The 19828-nt window shown below is 41.7% G+C and overlaps 1 protein-coding gene across 8 annotated transcripts in view; it reads right to left on the bottom strand.

Moving 5' to 3' along the window:
• The window catches only part of Nckap5 (NCK associated protein 5), a 1008915-nt gene that overhangs the window by 72664 nt on the left and 916423 nt on the right, over positions 1-19828 (bottom strand). For all 8 annotated transcript variants that reach the window (XM_029563242.1, XM_029563241.1, XM_017797976.2 and 5 more), the window contains 2 exons: positions 10425-10739; positions 5225-5361 (listed from right to left, as the gene is read on the bottom strand). In XM_029563242.1, the coding sequence (XP_029419102.1) occupies positions 5225-5361; positions 10425-10739 (452 nt within the window). The remainder of the gene's footprint in view (positions 1-5224; positions 5362-10424; positions 10740-19828) is intronic.

The following is a 19828-nucleotide window of genomic DNA, read 5'->3' as shown; positions in this document are numbered from 1 at the left end:
TATCATTTCATAGGGGTAAGAGTGCCATGCAAAAGGCTATATATACATATGTGTGTGTGTGTGTGTGTGTGTGTGTGTGTGTGTGTTTTGAATGTGAGCAAACTAATGAGTCTGGAGGTCAAGTATACTCCTGGGGGATGGAATTTTGTGGAGGATGATGAACTGGAGGGCTTTAATCAAAGGGATTGTGTTGTGAGGTGCTGCATTTTGGGGAGGGTACATTGGTGGCAATGTACGTGATGAACTGGTAGTGGAATGACTGGGAGAACAGGGATGGCAGACAGGAAACAGCTGGGCCATGAAAACCAGCTGAGGACCTGGACTATGCCAGGGACAGAGAAGTGAAGAGGCAGATCTGATATGTATGTGTGAAGGAAGCTCACAGGCATTTAGAATACCCAGAATGGGGTGAGACAAGGAGGAGCCAAGACTCAGACTGGTTTTTTTTTTTTGTTGTTGTTGTTTTTTACAAGCTGGCATGGTTGGTGCTATAAGTTGGATATAGATTGCCTCCCAAATGCCCACATGGTAAAGGCCTGGTTCTCAGTTGGGAGATTCTGGGAGCTGGTGGAAACATAAAAGAGGTGGAGTCTAAGGGAGGTTTGACACCATCCTGCCATGCCTTGAAGTAGCAGGATAATGGGACCCATTTCTTGCTCTTCCTTTCACATCCCAGGCATGAGGTCAGCAATCTTCCCTATCATGTGCCCCGTGCCATGGTGTACTTCTTTTGTACAGTGCCTAAAGTAAAGGAGTCAGTTTATCGTGGACTAAAACCTTTCCTCTGTCGAAGCTGATGGTGGTGATGACTTTTCATCTTGGGAACAGAACACCCAGCACTTCCACATGCTACACAAGGGCTCCACTACTGAGTTATGTCTCAGCCCCCAAACCCAGTTTTGAGAGAGGGTCTTATTATTGTGCTGTGGCTGGGTTCAAACTGATGATCCTTCCCTCTCCTCCCCATACCAATCTCTATAGTGGCTGGGATTGCAGGTGTGTGCTTCCATGTCTGTCTCCCATCTCAGGTATTTTACTACAGTGGTAGAAATTTGACTAGCCCAAAAGTTGATGAGGTGAGTAGTAGGCAGGTGGATGACCCAGGAGCACATCTGCAGATTATTCTGCTTTTTAAATTAGCATATGCTAGTTATATGGGTTTCATTATGGCATTTTCAAATGTGGATATATTTTGATTATATTCAACCCCTTACCCTCTCTTGTCCCCCTCCATTTCTAATGATCCCTTTCTTCTTCCCAGCCCTTCTACTAGCATGCCTTTTTTGGACTACCCATTGGGTTTCTTACATGAGTCTGAGTGAGGGGTTACATAGAGAAACATGACTGAGGGATTACCTACAGGAAACGGGTAGGGGTTACCTCCAAGAGCATGGGCGAGGGGCTACCTCCAGGAGCATGGCAAGGGGTTACCTCCAGGAGCATGGGGAGGTGTTACTCACAGGAATATGGAGAGGGGTTACTCACAGGAGTATGATGAGGGGCTCCCTCCAGGAGCACAGAGAGTGGTTACCTCCAGAGGCATGGGGAGGGGTTATCTTCAGGAGCATGGAGAGGGGGTTACTCACAAGAGCATGGAGGAGGGGTTCTTTACTGGAACATGGGCACCTTACCAGTGGCTCCACCACTGAAGAAAATGTTTCTTCCTCCCCCAGTAACCATTAACTTACTATAGATTCTCAGAGAGGATTGGTACCTCATGAGCTCCTCCCCTCTCCATGATGCAATGTTGGCAGGCCCAATCTTGTGCCTGTTTTATCACAGCTACTGATGGTATAATAGTGCATTACTTTGCTTTTAACCAGTTCTAGAGGGTCCAGCCAGGGTTAAGACTCTCCTCCCCTGTTTTTTTGTACCCACGAACTAGGCTTTAGTGCTGCTATTATATGGCCTTCCCCTTAGTTTGGTTTGTCTTCTTTCTCCTTCCCTGTACAGGCCTTCTCTAAGGCCCAAGGCCCTGCCTGTAGACCTGCGGAAAGAGTATTTGTTCTTTCCAGCTTGGCAAATTAGAGTGGGTAGCTCCATGGAAACAAAGTCATGAAATGACTTCTCTGCTCCCTCACCCCCCTGGGCCACCTACTCAGCTCCTAAATCCTGTGTCTGTGGGCAGACTCTGCTAACAAGGGGCCTCTAAAACATTTTTCAGTCAAGCCAAAGAAACCAACCTTGAAATAAAAGATGTGTATTTACTTTCGTGTTTTATGAGCCCAGAGACAGAGTTCTGGGGAGTAGGCATTTGGGGTGATGCAAAGAAGCAAGCCAGTGGGCTGAGAATGTGGTCAAGTTCATTACCTGAGCCACTATAAGCAGTTTGCTTGTGATGTTCAACCTTCCAGCTAAGCTTTCCTGTTGAAGCAGAATTCACTATAGAAAAATCATCATCTCTTGGAATTTTAAAATATGCATATTCAGAGGTATAGTTGTAGGTAAGTTGTACAGTGCTTGATTAGCATGCATGAAGCTCTAGGTTCAATCCCCAGCACCACATAAACCAGGTGTGGTGGTGTACATCTGCAGTCTCAGTATTCAGGAGGTAGAGGCAGGAAAATAAAAGTCATCTTCAACAACATAGTGAGTTCAAGAGTAGTCTGGGATACATGAGACCTGTCTCAAAGTGTGTGTGTGTGTGTGTGTGTGTACACATACACAGCACTCATTTCTACATATAAGATAGGAGATGAACCTTTAACACAAATATGATCTGCTGTCTCTTTCTTCAAATCTACCCTAGGTTGTTTGAAATATGTTAATGATGCAATGGAGGATTATGGTTTTCCTACTAATCAACTTTTTCTCATATACTAATTTAGAAATTACTTGATGAAATCATAATTTTCCTTTTTTTTCAAACAAGGCTGATATATTGCATTTGGGAAATATATCATGTAGCAACCCTGTGTGCTTCAGTTTTAGAACATCTAAGAATATCCCATCAATCTGAATCCCGACACTTTTCCCCCTGCTTCTTACAAGTCACCAGAAAAGCAGCACCTAAGCTTGAATCACATGGAAACTTGGGAACAAAAGAATAAATATTTGCCTCATTTATAACGTTCTCTCAGTCCCCTAATGGGAAGTAGCCTTTAGGAAGTAAGCAATTTCTGACTCTATAGTCTTCTAACCTCTGGGTAGTCCATGGGTGGAGGTACTCAGTTTCCCTTCTTGCTCACAACACTCATAGCTTGACCCCCAGGATGTCACCTGGTGACAGCACCGTGTTCAGTAGTTGCTGGCAGGGAAACACAAGAGGAATCCTATAAAGACTAGATTGAGGATTGTTGCTCTTGTGGGTTGTGTCAGGAATACTAGGAGCCCTCTTTTGTGTTTGTAGACTACTGCATTAGATCTCATTGTTCCCTATCTATCTCAGACAGTTCTGGTATAGACACGAAGGATGGATCCCTAAAGTATCTTTGGAAAAGTGTCATATGGTTGGGAATTACACAAACACACTTTAGGATGTGAACCCCCTTGGCTTATGTCTAAGTATCAAGTGGCCATTCTTTTCCTTTATTCCTTCTTTCATCTACTCATTCATCTGCTCATTCAATACCAAGTATTATTGGATGTTAGTTCTGTGCCATGGAGTATGAAAAGTTCTAGATGTACTGGAGATTCTAGCCATCTTGCAGGAATCATGTTTATGAAGGATACCATATCTACTGACCAGAGTTCCCAGGTAACCCCGTGTCCAGAGATCCAACAAGACCCCAGGAACATTTTCTGAGTTCAACAGCTAAATGAAGCAAACATAGAAAGAGGTACCAAGAACAAAACTAATTCTTGTTCCTAACTTCCCTACCAGGCCATCAGTGAGGTACAGTTCGAAGCCACTGTGGTGATTCTTACACGCTAAGGCAGGATTTCCAGTGGGGGAAAATAAGGCAAGATGAGGAGGATGGGAACCCTAGAGGCATGTGCATTGTGAAAAATTCCTGACTATTACATGTAGGGGGGCAGGACCTCTCTGGGTTAACACTTAGAATTTTAATTTTACTTTTGTGGAATCACACAAACACTCTGAGTATTACTACCAACTTTTGATTCTGGACTAGTTTTCTGTTCTTTGATTTGGAGTATCTTTAGTGGTGTTCTCAAATAGAATTACACCTGCTTTTCCTGTAGGTGTAGGTCAAAGCCACAGCTAAGATAACAACAAAGGAGAATCATTCTAATGTCTCCCTATGGACTGGGAGAGGAAATGCTTGATGATGTACAGTTGTGAATCTGGGGAGACCATTCAGACCCCAATTTCTCAGAATGTGTTCCGAGAAGCCAGGATGTCCCTTAATAATAATTCCAGAGAGAACTTGAGCTTTGGATGTTGGTTCCTACTCTGTTATTAGCCGAATGTAGGCTGTCTCCTATAGGATCATGGGTTTGAACTTGCTCCTCAATTGGTGTTTTGGGAGGTATGTTGATGAGTTTAACTGTCAAGTTGAGACAACCCAGAATCATTTGGGAGATCCTCCACGAGGAATATCTAGATCAGGTTGGCTTGTGGGCATGTTTGTGGAGCATTGTCTTTATTGTTCATGGATATGAGAAGACTCAGCTCACTGTATGACAGCCACTCCTCCCTGGACAGGGAGTCCTGGACATTATAAGACAGGAGAGAACAAGCAAGGATCCAGGTATTTATTCTCTCTGTTCATGACTGTAGATGTGATGCTTAGGCTCCTGCCTTGACTTCTCTGTAATAACAGACTGTACCCTGGACTTGTAAGTTGAACCAGCCTTTCTTCTCTAAGTTCCTTTTTGTTAGGGTATTTGTCACATCTAAAGAAATGAAACTGCAGGAATCTATGGAGTGTTTTGAAGGTGGAACCTGGCTGGTGGAGGTGGGTCATTGGGGGCGAGATATTTGAAGATGTAGCCTAGCCTTGGGTCCCAGTCTAGCTCTTTCTGATAAAAGTCTACTGTTCCAAGAAGTGGCAACTGTAAACTCCTGGTGCCGTGAATAGGGATCACTTCATCATGCCCTCCCCACCACCATGAACTAAAATCTCCTGATACTGTCAGCCAAAATAAATCTGTTTTTCCTCATATTATTTCTGTCAGTATTTTCTCACAGAGATGACGAAAGTAACTAATACAGACTAGAAAAACCAATGCATGACTTGATTAAAAATTAAATCGATTACTTCAGGGTTCAAAGAGCTTATGTTTCATGATTAGGACCAACAGGTGGATGGCACCTCCCTACCTGGGTCTCAGTAGCAGCATCTTCACCCCTCCATCTTGGAAGGGGCTCTCTTGCCGCTGTGTCTTCAGCATATTCGAATGATGGGTGTGTCTGAGGCCTAGACTCTGCCCCGTTCTGCTTTTGGAAACTGTTTTTTCCTAAATGAAGAAAGGTATATTAAATTACAAACAGGCTTTCATTAACCTGTGTCAAGTTTAGGGAAGAAGGAAATGTTCAGAAATAATATAAAGATCTGAATACAGGGGAAGTTGGGTCTCCTGCCCTTCTGGACCCTGAGTCTGCATTGCCTGAATATCTTCTTAACTATATATACTTATCTACAGAGGAGACTCTGAGGCAAAGTTCCTTGGGTCCTGGTGTCTTTAAAAACAGGTTGAGACTTTTCCTATTAGAAAAGGTTCAGCAAGCAAACCATCGTGAAAACACTGAGGTTAGCCTTCAAATGGTCAAATGCTATTCAACAAATACTGAACACATTTTGGAGGCTGTTGTGGTTTGACTGTGACATATGCCCCATTGGCTCCTATATTTGAACTCTTGGTTATGGGCAGGTGGCACTGTTTGGGACAGTTGTGGAATCTTTAGGAGGTGGAGCTTCACTAGAGGAAGTGGTCACTGGGGCATTGAGACTATATAGCCTGGCCCTACTTTCTATTCATTTTCTCTACTTCCTGAATATGAATGAAATGTGACCATCAGACTCTTGCTTCTGCCGTCTCTGCATGCTTCCGTATCTTTTCCACCACGATGAGCTATTATCCTTGAACTTTAAGCCAAAATAAGTCATTTCTCCCTTAAGTTGCATTTGTCAGCACTGAGAAAGTAATGACTACAGAGAACATTCTAGATCCTTCACTGAGCTAATGGCATTAGTTTCCATAGAAAGGATATGAATTTTTAGCCTTTCCCAAACATCATTGAGCAGAGGATCTTTATTTTCTTTTGTTACTTTTTTAAAGCTTTTGTATGTGTATGTATTGTATGTTGAGTATATTCCGTCTCATGAACCCCACCCTTTTTTCTAGTTCCTTCTTACTCCTGTTAGCGCACTTTGTCCCCCTAGAGAGTTTTAATTCAGCTTTGTTTTATATATATACATCTATATATAAAATCTATACACATACATGCATGTATACTATTTTATGTATCTGTATAAAATCTAAGAAGCACAAATTAGAGGAAACGTGATATGTATCTTTCTGAGACTGGCTTGATTCTCTTAATATAATTATCTCTATATGCATTTTCTGTATATGACAAGACTTAGTTCTTCTTTATGGATAAAATAGTTTCCATGAATATATATACCACATTTCCTTTACCCATTCACTGTTGTTGGACATCTATCTAAGTCAGTTCCATAGCTTAATAATTGTGGATAGTGCTTCAGTAAACATGAAAGTGAAGGTATCTATGTGGTATATTGGCTTAGAGTCCTTTGAGTAAGCCAGGAGTGGTGTAGCTGGGTCAAATGGAAAATCTTACTCTTCTTTTCTTAGAATGTCTATTAAGGTAATTTTGAATAACAAGGTCTAGGAAACTTTGCTTGAGGATTTGGAAATCTATTAGGATAGTGCCTTTCAAATTTTAATGGTGTATCATCAATCCACACTGGGTACTCTTCGGGAAAATTTCAGGTGAGATGGTGCACCTACATTGACTGAGCTTTGTGCAGCTGGCCAGTAGGCAGGTGTGGGGTTGGTTCTATGCTACTTCATTTCTGGTTTCTGACTTGCTTCTGGATGATTCTGATGATGGCAGTCCACGAAGCATACTTTCAGTAGTGAGAGTAATTAGCAGAGAATGACTAAAGAAAGTTCCTCTGTTGCCCACAGTAGTGATTAACCCACTGAGTGCCTTCCTCCATCATTCCAGAAGGGAGATTTGCTATAAGGGTCCTTCAGCATCAACAACAAACATGAAAAACATGTTCAACCTCGCTAGGTATCAGAGAAATGCAAATCAAAACCATATTGAAATTCCGTCTTACCCCAGTTAGAATGGCAGTCATTAAGAAAACAAATAAACACTGGTGAGGATGTGCACAAAAGGGAACCTTTACACACTGTTGGTATGAATGTGGACTAATACAACTGTTATGGAAGTCAGTATGGAGAGTCCTCAAAACCTAACATTAAATCTTCCATATGACCCAGCTGTATCACTTCTGAGTATTTACCCAAAGAATTCCAAGACAAATGTTTGCACATTCATGTTTGCTGCGGGATTATTCACAATAGCTAAGGTATGGATACCACCTAGGTGTCCCACAATAGACAAATGGGCAAGGGAAATATGCTCTATATACACAGAAGAGTTTTTTCAGTCAGAAAGAAGAATGAAGGTATGTTGTTTACAGGAAAATGGATGCAAATGGAGAGGATCATGTTAACCTGATTAAACCAGTCTTAGAAAGACAAATACTATATGTTTTCTCTCATTTGTGGTTTCTAGATTTTATAAAGATACATAAAATCATGCATGTGCAGATGACATGAAAGGAACAGAAAGTGTCTAGCTGAACAAAGGGGAATAATTAGAGAGGGTGAGATGAGGAAAGGGAGGGAAGGAGGTATGATGGAGATGATACTCACAATATAATCTACACTTGTAGAAAACTTTTAAAAATAAGTGAAAAATTCTAGTCGTCAATAGGACGTGAAACACAGCCCTCCACAGCAGTTTGCTTAGGTAGAGAAATCGAGCAATTACATTTTCATCTGCACTGTGAGATTTGTTCAGATAACTACCTCTTTGATATAGGGATAAGAGAAAAAGCAGTTCAAGTGTACCTATTACACAGGAAGTGACTTCTGGGAAAGAAGCAGGTCTAGTCCATTTTCCTTTTCTTCTTGTTAGCTCTCCATTGCATAGTTTTTCACATTAATAACAAATGGTCACAGAGAAAAGTGAAGCATTAGAAAGCAGGCCCTGCTTCTGGACTATAGATGTCATGTGGTGGACAGGAAACTTCAGGATGGGTGACCCCAAGACGGCCTTCTGCCTGCTCACTTCACTGTCTTACATCTGCTACTTTTTTTTTTTCCACAGTGCTTCATGACAATTTAATTAAGACACAACCCTTGGAATCTGGGTGTATTGAATATTAGCAGCGAGATCAGAACTCTCCTTCCTGTCCCCTTCTTATGAAGCAATTCAGGGCTTGTGGCTTCTATTCAATTTGTTATAATGACAGTGTTTAATCATGGAGTCTACTCGGCAGCCCGCTGCTGAATTGAGGTCACACATGCAACTATTCAGCCATAGAGCACATAATCTATAACTAAAATTTCGCCCCTGAAGCTCTAGAGGCTGTGCCATTAATTAACAATGCACTTATTTCAAAAATAATATGCATTACAGCCTTTAAAAATGTAACCTTGGCTTGGAAGCAGCAGGAGTTTTGATGAAACCCCTGTGGCCACTGCTGTTACCATGTGAAGAACCTAGCCATGGGAATAGTCTAACACATCCAGTCAAAGATATGTAATTAAGAGTCTTCTCTTCCAAATCTCAGAAACCTATAGTATAATGTTAACTTGCAGAGCTTTTCCAGTTGTCTAACCCAAACTGAAAACATTTGGCTCAAAGTTTTTATTCATGTGCTTATATGCATGTTGTCAGAGCCACAGAAGTTGTATGCCTTGAGAATTATTGTCATCCTAGCCTGCAATAAATATTTTTAATCTTGATGGGAAAATGTAAAAAAAAACTGTGACCCTTAGCCCGGCCTTGACTTTAATCATAAAGCTTCCTTCCACTGATTGTTAGATGGTCTCCAAGGGATGATATGCTGCTTTTCATGGCAGTTAATGCACCATCTGTGGTGTATGAACCAAGCTAAGTCTTTATAGTACAATAGCATACATGTACATCAATAAGGCAGAACTATGTCAGAAAACTTACAGTTTCTGGGTAAAGAACAAATAACATTCCAGGTACATTTATATGTTGGGGCTAAATGTTCCATATTCAAAATATCATTTTTCTTAAAAGTTTTTTTTTAAATTATGTGTATTCACTGTTGTTTGTCTGTGTGTATGTGCATGTGAGTGCAGTGCCCATGTAGGCCAGAAGAGGGTGCTGGATTCCATGGAGCTGGAGCCCCTATCTGATGTGGGTGCTGGGAACTGAACTCAGTTCCTCTGCAAGAACAGTACAAACTCTTAACTGCTGAGTCATCACTTCAACTTCTATATTCAATATATCTGTATGAAGTTTTGTAGGATAAAAATCCCATGAATAGCAGGGATATCAGACTATAAGGGCTCTAGTTGGGGGAGGGAGGCTATGGGAGGGTGCTACCTGGGAAGTGGGTATATAAAAAAAAATTCTTCAAAGCATAAAAATTTGCTCCTTAATAATTAGTAGATGTGAAAAACATTACCATTGAAATCTACCTGATGACTTTATATCCATGCTCAGATGCCAAGGAGCTCAGAAAGTAAACGACTGTCACTAGTAATAATCAAATATATAGAAATTAGAAATGCCTGTGCAAACATCTTAATGTCAGTTGCATTGAAAATGAATTTTTCTGTATGAAATTAAAAAAATAAATAAAAAAATATTAAGTTAAAAAAAATCCCATGAATATATGTTATACGCTCATTTTTTTCCTTTTATGAATGTTCATGCCTTCATGTGACAGTAAGAGTTGATAACTTCCTTTTGTTAATTAATGTATGTGTGCATGTGTATTAGTGTACATGTTTGTGTATGTTGGGGTGTACATGCACATTTGTGCTGTGTGGAGGCCAGAGATCCACTTTGGGTGTTATTCTTCAGGAAACATGCTCCTTGTATTTTGAGACAGTCTCTCACTGACTTGAAAGTCACTGATTTGACTAGAATGCATTGCCAGTGAACTCCAGAGATTGGCCTCTGACTAGCACTGGGATTACAGGCATATGTTATCACACCTGGCTTTTTTTTTAATCTGAGTTTTGGGAATCAGACTCATGTCCTCATGTTTACAAGGTAAGCATTTTACTCACTGAGCCATATTCTCAGCCCCCCCATAATGTCTTATGTATGCTATTTTATTTTTTGTTTGAGGCCATAAAGGGATTTTCATAAATCTACATTTCCATTGGGCAGAGGTCACTGACTTGTCTCCTGCTGGGAAGATTTCCATGTTCATTAGCAAACATGTAATTATTGTAGGAATAATTTTATCTGAAGATGGCTGGTATCTTACCTGAGGAAGTGGGCTTGGGAAGGAGGCTCTGAGGAGCTTGCATCCCTCTGGTCATCATGCCAGGGTCGGATATGGAATGAATGATGCTGGACTCTGAGGAGCACTGGTTGTCTGCAGAGGAAGGCACTTCACGTTCAAGGGTTTGGGCTCTGGCAGAAGATGCTGTGGAAGGGGCTGGCTGAAGAGGCAGGAGGGGCTCAGTGTCCTCTGGGGATTCTGACTGGCATATGTACCGTCCTGTTGAGCGGGTTCCTGAGTCAGGAAGGGGAAAAGTTCCAATCCCACTGTCCAGCGTTCTCATCTGGCAGTTTGATTCTAACAGAAAGAAACACAGAAAGAATTAGAGAAGGATGACAGAAAAGGAGAAAAAGATGGTTGGTATTTGGATGTGATTTGGTGGGAAGAAGGCATCCAGAGGAAGAGCTCCCAAGAAGAGTGATACAGGACCAGGGAGGTGGCTTAGTGGGTAGAGGAGCTTGCCTTGAAAGCTTGGTGACCTGCATTCCATCCCTAGAACCTGTGTAAAGGTGGAAGGAGAGAACTGACTCCAGAGTTGTCCTCTGATCCCCACACATTCCACGCATTGTGGCACAATCCGCTCCCCCAAATACGCATATATACAATAATAATAAATACAATTACAAAAAAGAAAAATGGTACACATTTGGAAGTCCAGTGATGTGCATGAAGCAGGCCTTTAATTGAACATGAAATTATCTCCTTCAAGTAATGAGGTAAGAAGGCCAGTCTACAGCAATAGTTGCATGCACACTGGTCTCTAGAGAAAGATCATTAGAGACCAACAATTATTTTTGATTATCCTTATTTCAGTCTGGGACTCATGCAACTTCAATTAGGTGAAATTTATTAACTGAAATAAAGTGAGTAATGAGACACATAACAAACGGAAGTGATAGCCTGACAAAGGTGACAGTATATATCTTGCATGAATTATCACCATTCAGCAGCTGAATCATTCCCCAGCCTCTCAACTGGACAGTGAGGACAGGTCATTTTAGAGGGTACCTTAGACATCATAGCATCACTAATCACGTGATAGGCATGCAGCTGAAATCCTCACTGGGAAGTGGGTAGAGCCACTCTGTCTTCCATTCTCATTTTATACAAACTCATCCAAATCTTTTTTGTTTTTTGTGTGTATACCTGTGAATATATGCTCCTCTGTGTGTGTGCACACATGTGAATGCTTGTGTGTATGTGTGTGTGCATGCATGTACGTGTGCGCGTATGTGTCTGTAGGCCAGAGGTGAAGGTCTTGTGTCTTCCTCAATCATTCTACACAGGTTCTGTTCTGTCACTGAAACTATAGCTCATCCAGTCAGAGCTGACTGGCCAATGAGCCCCAGGGATCCTCCTGTCTCCACTTCCCCATCGCTAGGGTAAGAGACACATGTCTCCACATCTGGATTTTTTACCCGGGTTTTGGGGGATCGAACTCAGGTTCTTATGCTTGTGTGGCAAGCATTTAATGACTAAGTCAACTCCCGAGGCCTGCCCTTTTGATGTTCTTATTTCTCCCAGACATTCCAGTATTTTCTACAAATTAAGCTGATTGTATCATCCATGTGACACACTCAGTAAATTGTCTCATTTTCAGAAAACTTTTTGTAGAAAATTTCTGAAAAAATAATTTCAAAGTTAATTTCTAAGATGGAGAGGTGGTTTATACAAGCTAGTGAGCCAGAGACCATGATCTGGTTGCCATACAGAAAGTCTCTGTTCATAAAATAAGGTCTCCTAATGAAACTTCCTTAGTTTCATCTGTTAGTTTTCTAAGTCTAGTAATGAATAAGAGGTATAACTCTGTGCTGTGTTGAATGTGGTGACATAATCTTTGCATCAAAAGCCCACCAGTTACCATGTCTTTGGTTTTATGGAACAATGGCTTTTGATGTTGTTACTTCTGACCACTGAGAGTGGGGATTCCCACACAAATGCCTGTAACCTCAGTGGTCTGGCTCAGGTTCCTTGTGTGTTTCCACATAGACTCTGGAATTACACTGACACCTAGCACATTGTGAGACAGAAAAGGAAGGAGATAGTAAATGATAACATGGGCAAAGTGCTGCATATTAGCAGATATCTGAGCGATAGATGACTGAACTGTGTCTTTCATATACAATCTCATTTGATCTCACCAGTTAGTACCCAAAATCCAGAACATGCCATTTCACTATACTCCTCCTTAAACTTCTTTGTTGTGAGTTGAAGCATTCTGAAAATTCTAATACTGTTTGTAAAAGCAAAAAGAAGGTGGATCTTCTAGGGACTGGTTAATTTGGTACTTTGTTTTGGAAGTACTAGGATACTCTGGAGGGGTAGACAGCTGCCATTTTCCATATGACAGCCTGAGTTCATCTAATATGTCACGGGATCTGGGCTTAGTCATGGGCTGCAGGATCGCTGGCTCCTATGACCTGAGTCTGAGAGGTGCTTTACTTTTCTAGGGTCAGAAGGACAGAGCGTTCACCTCATTCATTTCAGGGAGTCCATCTGGCCAGTTTTACTTCCATTTATCCTTACAGAGAATTCATCATCTTACTTTATTTTCACCTCAATTAAGGGGGCTCCATGGTCACAGAGTGATCATTAGGAGGGAAGACAAGCGGTTTACATGAGAAAGTATTATTAGGAATCCCTCCTGCCCTCTTCCCCTGCCTGCCTCCCTCCCATTCTTCTTCCCACATAAAACAGCTGAGTGTCTTAGCATGCCCTTGTGATTCCAGCACTGGGGAAGCGGAGATAGGAGGATCCTTGGGGCTCACTGGCCAGCCAGCCTACCTGAATTGATGAGTTTCAGGTTCAGTGAAAGAACTTGTTTCAAAATAAATTAAGTGGGTAGTGACTGAGGAACAATACCTGAAATTGACCTCTGTTCGTCACACATATATGTACACACTTGCACATACACGTGCACCTGTACACACACACACACACACACACACACACACACACACACACAAGCACCTATGTCCACACTCTTGCACACAGGGGGAGACTGTTTTCTTTCTAAAGATTTCAATGATTTTTGCACCCTGTTAAGCCTGCATATACTTTCCTGGTCTCTAACATAGGGCCATGGGCAGTTGCAGGAAACAGAGCAGAAAACAGACCTTGAGTAAAAACCAAAAGAGTGAAGGAAGTCTATGTCTGGTTCCCTTCTGAGAACAAAGCATTTTCTGGCACCTGTTCTCTTGTTTTCCTTTCCCTTTAACATACAGTATAGTTTATCAGAATCTGTAAACTGGGGCTTCTAAAACTCCTGAGTTCACTGATTCTCTGAGAACTTTGAATTCTCTGAAAACTGGGAACATTGACAATCTTGGAGACCACTTGCCATTAGGATATTTAAAAATGTTTTATTTATTATTTTTATTGTATATCTGCATGCATGTAAGTGCACTCATGCCAGACAATGTCTGTGGAGGTCAGAAGAAGGCATCAGATCCCCTGGAACTGGAGTTACAGATGGTTGTTAGACTCCATGTGGATGCTAGGAACCAAATCTTGGTCCGCTGCAAGAGCAGCCAGTGTTCCTAACTGCTGAGTCATTTCTCCATCACCAAGGGTTATTTTTTTTTTAATTTCTAAAATTCCCAGATGCTAAATGTGGAGGTTATGAGGAATCATTTGTAAAAATCTATGAAATGAGCTGTGGACAAAGAGGGGTTCAGGAAGATGCCAAGTTATACCCTAAAGCAAATTCCTTCAGAACTTATCCACCTTGGGAAACTGAGATCATATTGTAAATGCTGACTCTGTTTTCTGTGGTTTCTTTAAAGCACTATTAGTTTCTTGCAGTTCATAAAAATATTGTAACCTGAAAAAGTGTTGGATACTGTACTTCTGGGGCCAGATTTTTTTCAAAGAATTATAAAAACTCACAAAATAATTAAATGGCTCATGTAAGAACAAAGTTCACAGGGCCAAGCCTGCTTGGAATCTTCAATGAGTTGATGTGGTCTTGCCCGGGACAGATGTCAAGTTCATACCTGTCTGTGAATGCGGCTGCCAGAGGCGCCTCACTAATGAGTTCAAGGGTTGGGTGTAACAGCGGGCTTCATACTTCCAAGGTCACCAATTACATCTCCAGCCTTGGCTGTTTCTCTCACCTATTCCCACTGCTTCACTGGACTCCTATCAGTCTCTCAGGATAAGGTCTTACACTTGTCACCAGCAACCACCCCAGAAGTCTCACTGGGTAACGCAGGAAATGGCAGCTCAGTCATTTCAAATTGGAGGCTAGTGTAGAAAACAGGAACTTCCCAAGGAAGCCCCAGCCTCGGGACATTGGTCACTTGAGTGTTCTTTACCTCTGTAAACCCGGGATGCATTGAGGGCAGTCAGCAGCAGAACAAGGAGGAATCTTTTGCATGAGGAATGGACTCAGAATCTTCTTTTTCCTGATACCCTGAGTACATTGGGAGTATCTGGTTTGCAAGGGGATAGAGACCTTTTAGTTTCTTAGAAGTAGGTACAGGCCTTTCTGCAAGGACCTCCTTTAAAATGACTCAGCTTAGGAGTCTCATCTGGCACAGGCTTCAGGAGTGAAGGAGGTGGAGTCTGAGATGTCAAGGAGTAGCTTAGGGGTGAGCAGTCAGCTAAAGTTCCGTGTAGGATGGCCTTGGAGAAGAAATTTCAGAGAAATGTTATTCCTGTTTTTTTTTTTTTTTTTTTTTAATGTTAACTTAGGACATGAGATACAAAGTCCCCAGTCATGGGGCTGGAGAGACTGCCCATTCAGTAGTGCCTGTCAGTAAGCATGAGGATCTGAGTTTGAATCCCAGCACTCATGTAAAAAGCTGGGTGTGGTGCTCATGTCTATAATCCTAGTACTGGGAGGGTGGAGGCTGGAGTTCAGTGGCCAGCCTAGCTAAATTGGTGAGCTCCAGGTTCACCGAGAGACCTAGTCTTAAAAACTAAAGTGGAGGGCAATCAAGGAAGGCACCTAATGTCAACTTCTGGCCTACACAGACACACATGCATGTATAGCTACACACAAACATGCATATACCACATAGACAAGTATATGTAACATATACATATAAAATAAAAACCCCCTTTAGCTAAAGATTACCCTGATGTTTCCTGGACCAAGCTGCTTGGCAGGTGGCTATAATTATATATCTCAACATTAACACATGCTATTTTGACCACAGGAAGGCTTGGAGGACCGCAAACAAAACAGCAATAAAACCAGAATAGTGGTTGTAACAGGCATGCTCTTACTATCCAGAAAAGGGAGTTCTCACAGTTACTGTTAGACTGTAGATATCCCAGGGACAGAAGTGGATTTTATTCATCTTTGCCCTCTCACATAAGCCTGCTCCTGATGTCATCATGATCCCTGTTCTACAGAACAGTCCTTATATGAACAGGGCTGAGCATATGGATGGGGCATTAGGTCTGTTCTCCATCACCAATGCTTGGCCTTGTAGCCTCACACAGTCACCTGTCTACGATACACAGTAAATGAATGGGTAGATGAGAGACCAATTGGTCTTCACAATGTTCTTCCATTTACTTATCAAATGCCCGCTGTTTTCTAGTGAGATATCAGTCTGCATTTGTGTGTGTGTGTGTGTGTGTGTTGTTCTGATTCCACAACCAAAGCAAGCAGCTTACTCCCTTCTACTCTGTAGCCATTTTCCACACATAACCCAGTGATACTAGTTCATAGGGCCAGAGGGATAAGATCATTCAAAAATATTAGATATTCTAAAGATTGATTTCTTTGTACTTCCAGGTTCTTAGATGTTTGATAAAAGGATGCCTAGAGGAAAGTAATGTTAGTGTCCTCCTTGGTCCTTCTTCCCACCTCACGCATCACTAGGCCTGAAGGTCCTAGATCTTGTGCAAATCAGCATATCACCACCACTGCAACACTGATCCTCAGATTATATTGTATGTTTGTAATCCCAGCATAAGGAAGTAGAGATAGGATCCAGCCTGAGCAACATGAGGCACTGTCTCTGAAAATGAAACAACATATAATAAAAGCTGAAGAGATAGCTCGGTTGATAAGAGTGTTTGCTGTGCAAACATGAGATCTTAATTTAATCCTCAGAACCCCGTGAAAAAAAGATGGTGTTGTGGCATGCTTGTAGTCCCAGTGTTGAGAAGGTGGAGATAAGTGGATCCATGAGGTTTACTGGCCAGCTAGCCTAGCCTACTTGGTGAGCTCCAGGCCAGTGTGTTACCCTGCGTTGTAAAAACAAGGTGTCTGACACCTGAAGAATGACATCCAGGGTTTGCTTTTGGTCTCCACACACACATGCACCCATGCACTCACATACACACAAAATAAAGAAGGTGAATCTGAAGATTCAGAAGAATGAAATAAGGAACTGTAGGCTTCAGATTTAGAAAGACAGAACTTGTACTGCTGCTTGGTTACTTGTTGATTCTGAATCAAAAACAAGATTTTTGCTTTATATAATCACAGCTCATTTAAAAATACTTACTATGGCATAGTATTCATGATGAGGCAGGTGCCCAGTAAATATCCATGAGTGCTTGTGGGATGATGAAGGGGTGTTGGCTCTAACAGGCAAGTAATACCCATATGACCAGGGCATCCAAAGAAAACCAGGTTGTCATCTGTGCAGCCAGTGTGATGCTGTGGCACCAGGATGCATTTAACTAAACAACCAACCTGCTTCTTTTTAAAGCAATAGCCTTTTGGTAACCATTTTCTTGTGAGAGAGTTCATCAAAAGTGTTAATGAGTAACCAATGAATATGGGGCAAAAGATCTGGGGTTGGTGGGGCTGGAGGCTTGGCTCAGCAGGTAAGAGCACTGGCTGCTCTTGAGTCCCAGCACCCACATGGCAGCTAACAACCTTCTGGGACTTCAGTTCTAGGGGATCTGATGCCCTCTTCTGACCTTCACAGGTGTTGCACAACATGGGTGCACTTACATATGAAGGCAATACACTCATGCACACAAAATAAAATATTAAAAATAAGATCTGAGGTATAAAAGTGATGGAACTTGTTTTGTTTTTCAATTTTTTATTCACTATTATTCAAGCTTGTGTGTGTGTGTATGTGCGTGCACGCATGTGTGTCTGCTTGTCAATATGTGTACAACATGACACAAGACTGCCTTGTATATAGATTTGAGACATCGTGAAGAACATTCCAAAGTTAACACACCATAGTTTGTAGTTAGTGGCCTGTTGTACTAAAACATGTGTTCTGAAAGTTTGTAAGACTAGCTTGGGACCAAAAGTGTTTCAGATTTTATATTTGCACAGATTTTAAGATTAACTGAAAATTCAGTATCAGAAGTGCTCCAAGACTGGAAAAAAGTATAAGTGTGTGTGTGTGTGTGTGTGTGTGTGTGTGTGTATGTTTGTGTGTGTGTGTATGTGTTTATGCGTGTGTATGTGCATGTAGTGGTCAGAGGACAACCCCAGCTGCTGTTTCTCAGGTACCATACACCTTATTTTTTGAGACAAGGTCTCTTAGTAGCTGGGATCTAGTCAAGTGGCTAAGCTAGCTGGCCAGTGATCCCCAGAGGTCCACCTGTCTTGGGAACACCAGAATGGGATTACAAGCATATGCCAGCATGCTTGTTTTTTTTTTTTTTTCACGTTAGTTCTGGGCATGGAACTCCAGTCCTCATGCTTATAAGGCAAGCCGTTTATAGACTGAGCTATCTGCCCAGCCCCCAATTCTGAAACTTCTTGAGCATGATGTCTGCATTTCTGACATCAGAGGGTTTTGACTTTTATCTTATGGGTGCCTTGCCTGTAGTTGCTTAAATGCAAAGCTATAGTTGCTTATGGAGTCAAATGAATTATATTACTAGTAACATTTTCCCTCTTCAACCCCAAGATGGCAGGAAAACAGAAAACCTGAAACTCTCTCTATCTCTCTCTCTCTCTCTCCCTCCCTCCCTCATTACTTTGAGAGCTTCTGGTATATCTTCTATATCTATTAAAACTTTAGCCAAAGTCTGATATGGTGTCACTGTGGAGGTACAGCTGGGAAGATTCCCTGGGGCTTTCTGACCAACCAGTCTAGCCTAATCGGTGAGCTCCAGGGCAGAGAGAGACCTTGTCTTAAAAAACAAGGTGAACAGTGCCTGAGTGATAACAGCTGAGGCGCGCGCACACACACACACACACACACACACACACACACACACACACACACAGTGAAAACCCATTACAGTTTCAATGGTGGTTTGTGGATGTTCAGTACTCAGACTATTTTATCAATTGGTACACTTTTTTAACTTGGCTATTACCTGAGCGGTCATGTAAATACACTTTTGTAGGAGTTATCTCTGGGCTCATAGGCATCTGCAGCTTTTAGCTATGTGATGTGGTTTTGGCAACAGAAATTGCAGATGGGAAAACAGATTTCTTTACATGTTCCTCCCTCTCTTCATATGCCTGGCTAAAATAAGCTAAAAAATTATAAAAACATAAAAACTCCACGCCAGTTGCCAAAGCCACATCAATTAAATGCAGGTTATTCATTCTAAATTTGTTCCAGGGTTTTGTCAAAATAGTAAAAAAAAGAATAAACTGGTGGTTTATTCTCAACCACTGTGCTACTGTTGGCTGTGGTGTGAAGATGACCTTCTGGAAGTGTAAATTCAATGTGATGGCTTGGGGTGCCAGAGAATCCTCCTCAGTCTAAGTTCAAGCTAGGGTTAAGCTTTTTGAGATTTGAAGAATGTACAGGAGAATGTGAATTTGTTTTGTAATCCTTTGTGCTTTCTTTGGCATGGAAAAACACCAGATGTTGAGAATTTGGTTCACTATATACAGAGAATGAGCCTGAGAAAAAAAATGCTGGGCATTAATAGGAAATAAAACATTCAACTGAAGGACTAGTTAGATGGCTCAGTGAGTTAAAGCCCTTGGCACACAAGCCTAATGTCCTGAGTTTGATCTCTGGAACACACAAAAAGATGGATAGAGTATCATGCACCAGTAATCCCAGCACTCCCATTATGAGGTAGGAGGTAGAGATGAAAGAATTGCCCAGAAGTTCATGGGTCAGCTAGCCTGGAGTATGTAGGGCAGTAGACACAAGAGGGTGGCTGCTTCAACAGGGTGGAAGGTGAGAACCAACTCCTGAAAATTGTTCTCTAACTGCCATACACATTCAGTGCCATGTAGGTACACCCACACTCAGACACACACATCACATACCCACCCACACTCAGACACACATCACACATACACCTACACTCAGACACACATTACACACACACCTACACTCAGACATACACCTCTCTCTCTCTCTCTCTCTCTCTCACACACACACACACATACACACACAAACACATACACACATGCATAAGTAAGCAAGTAAATTATGTAGGAAATTAAAAAGAAGAAAATAGTGGACAATGAAATTCCT

The sequence above is a fragment of the Nannospalax galili genome, unplaced genomic scaffold (genome assembly GCF_000622305.1).
Source record: "Nannospalax galili isolate Female #2095 unplaced genomic scaffold, S.galili_v1.0 scaffold995, whole genome shotgun sequence".
Lineage (NCBI taxonomy): Eukaryota > Metazoa > Chordata > Mammalia > Rodentia > Spalacidae > Nannospalax > Nannospalax galili.
The sequence above is the reverse complement of the archived record's forward strand: the minus strand, read 5'-3'. Positions and strand labels throughout refer to the sequence as shown.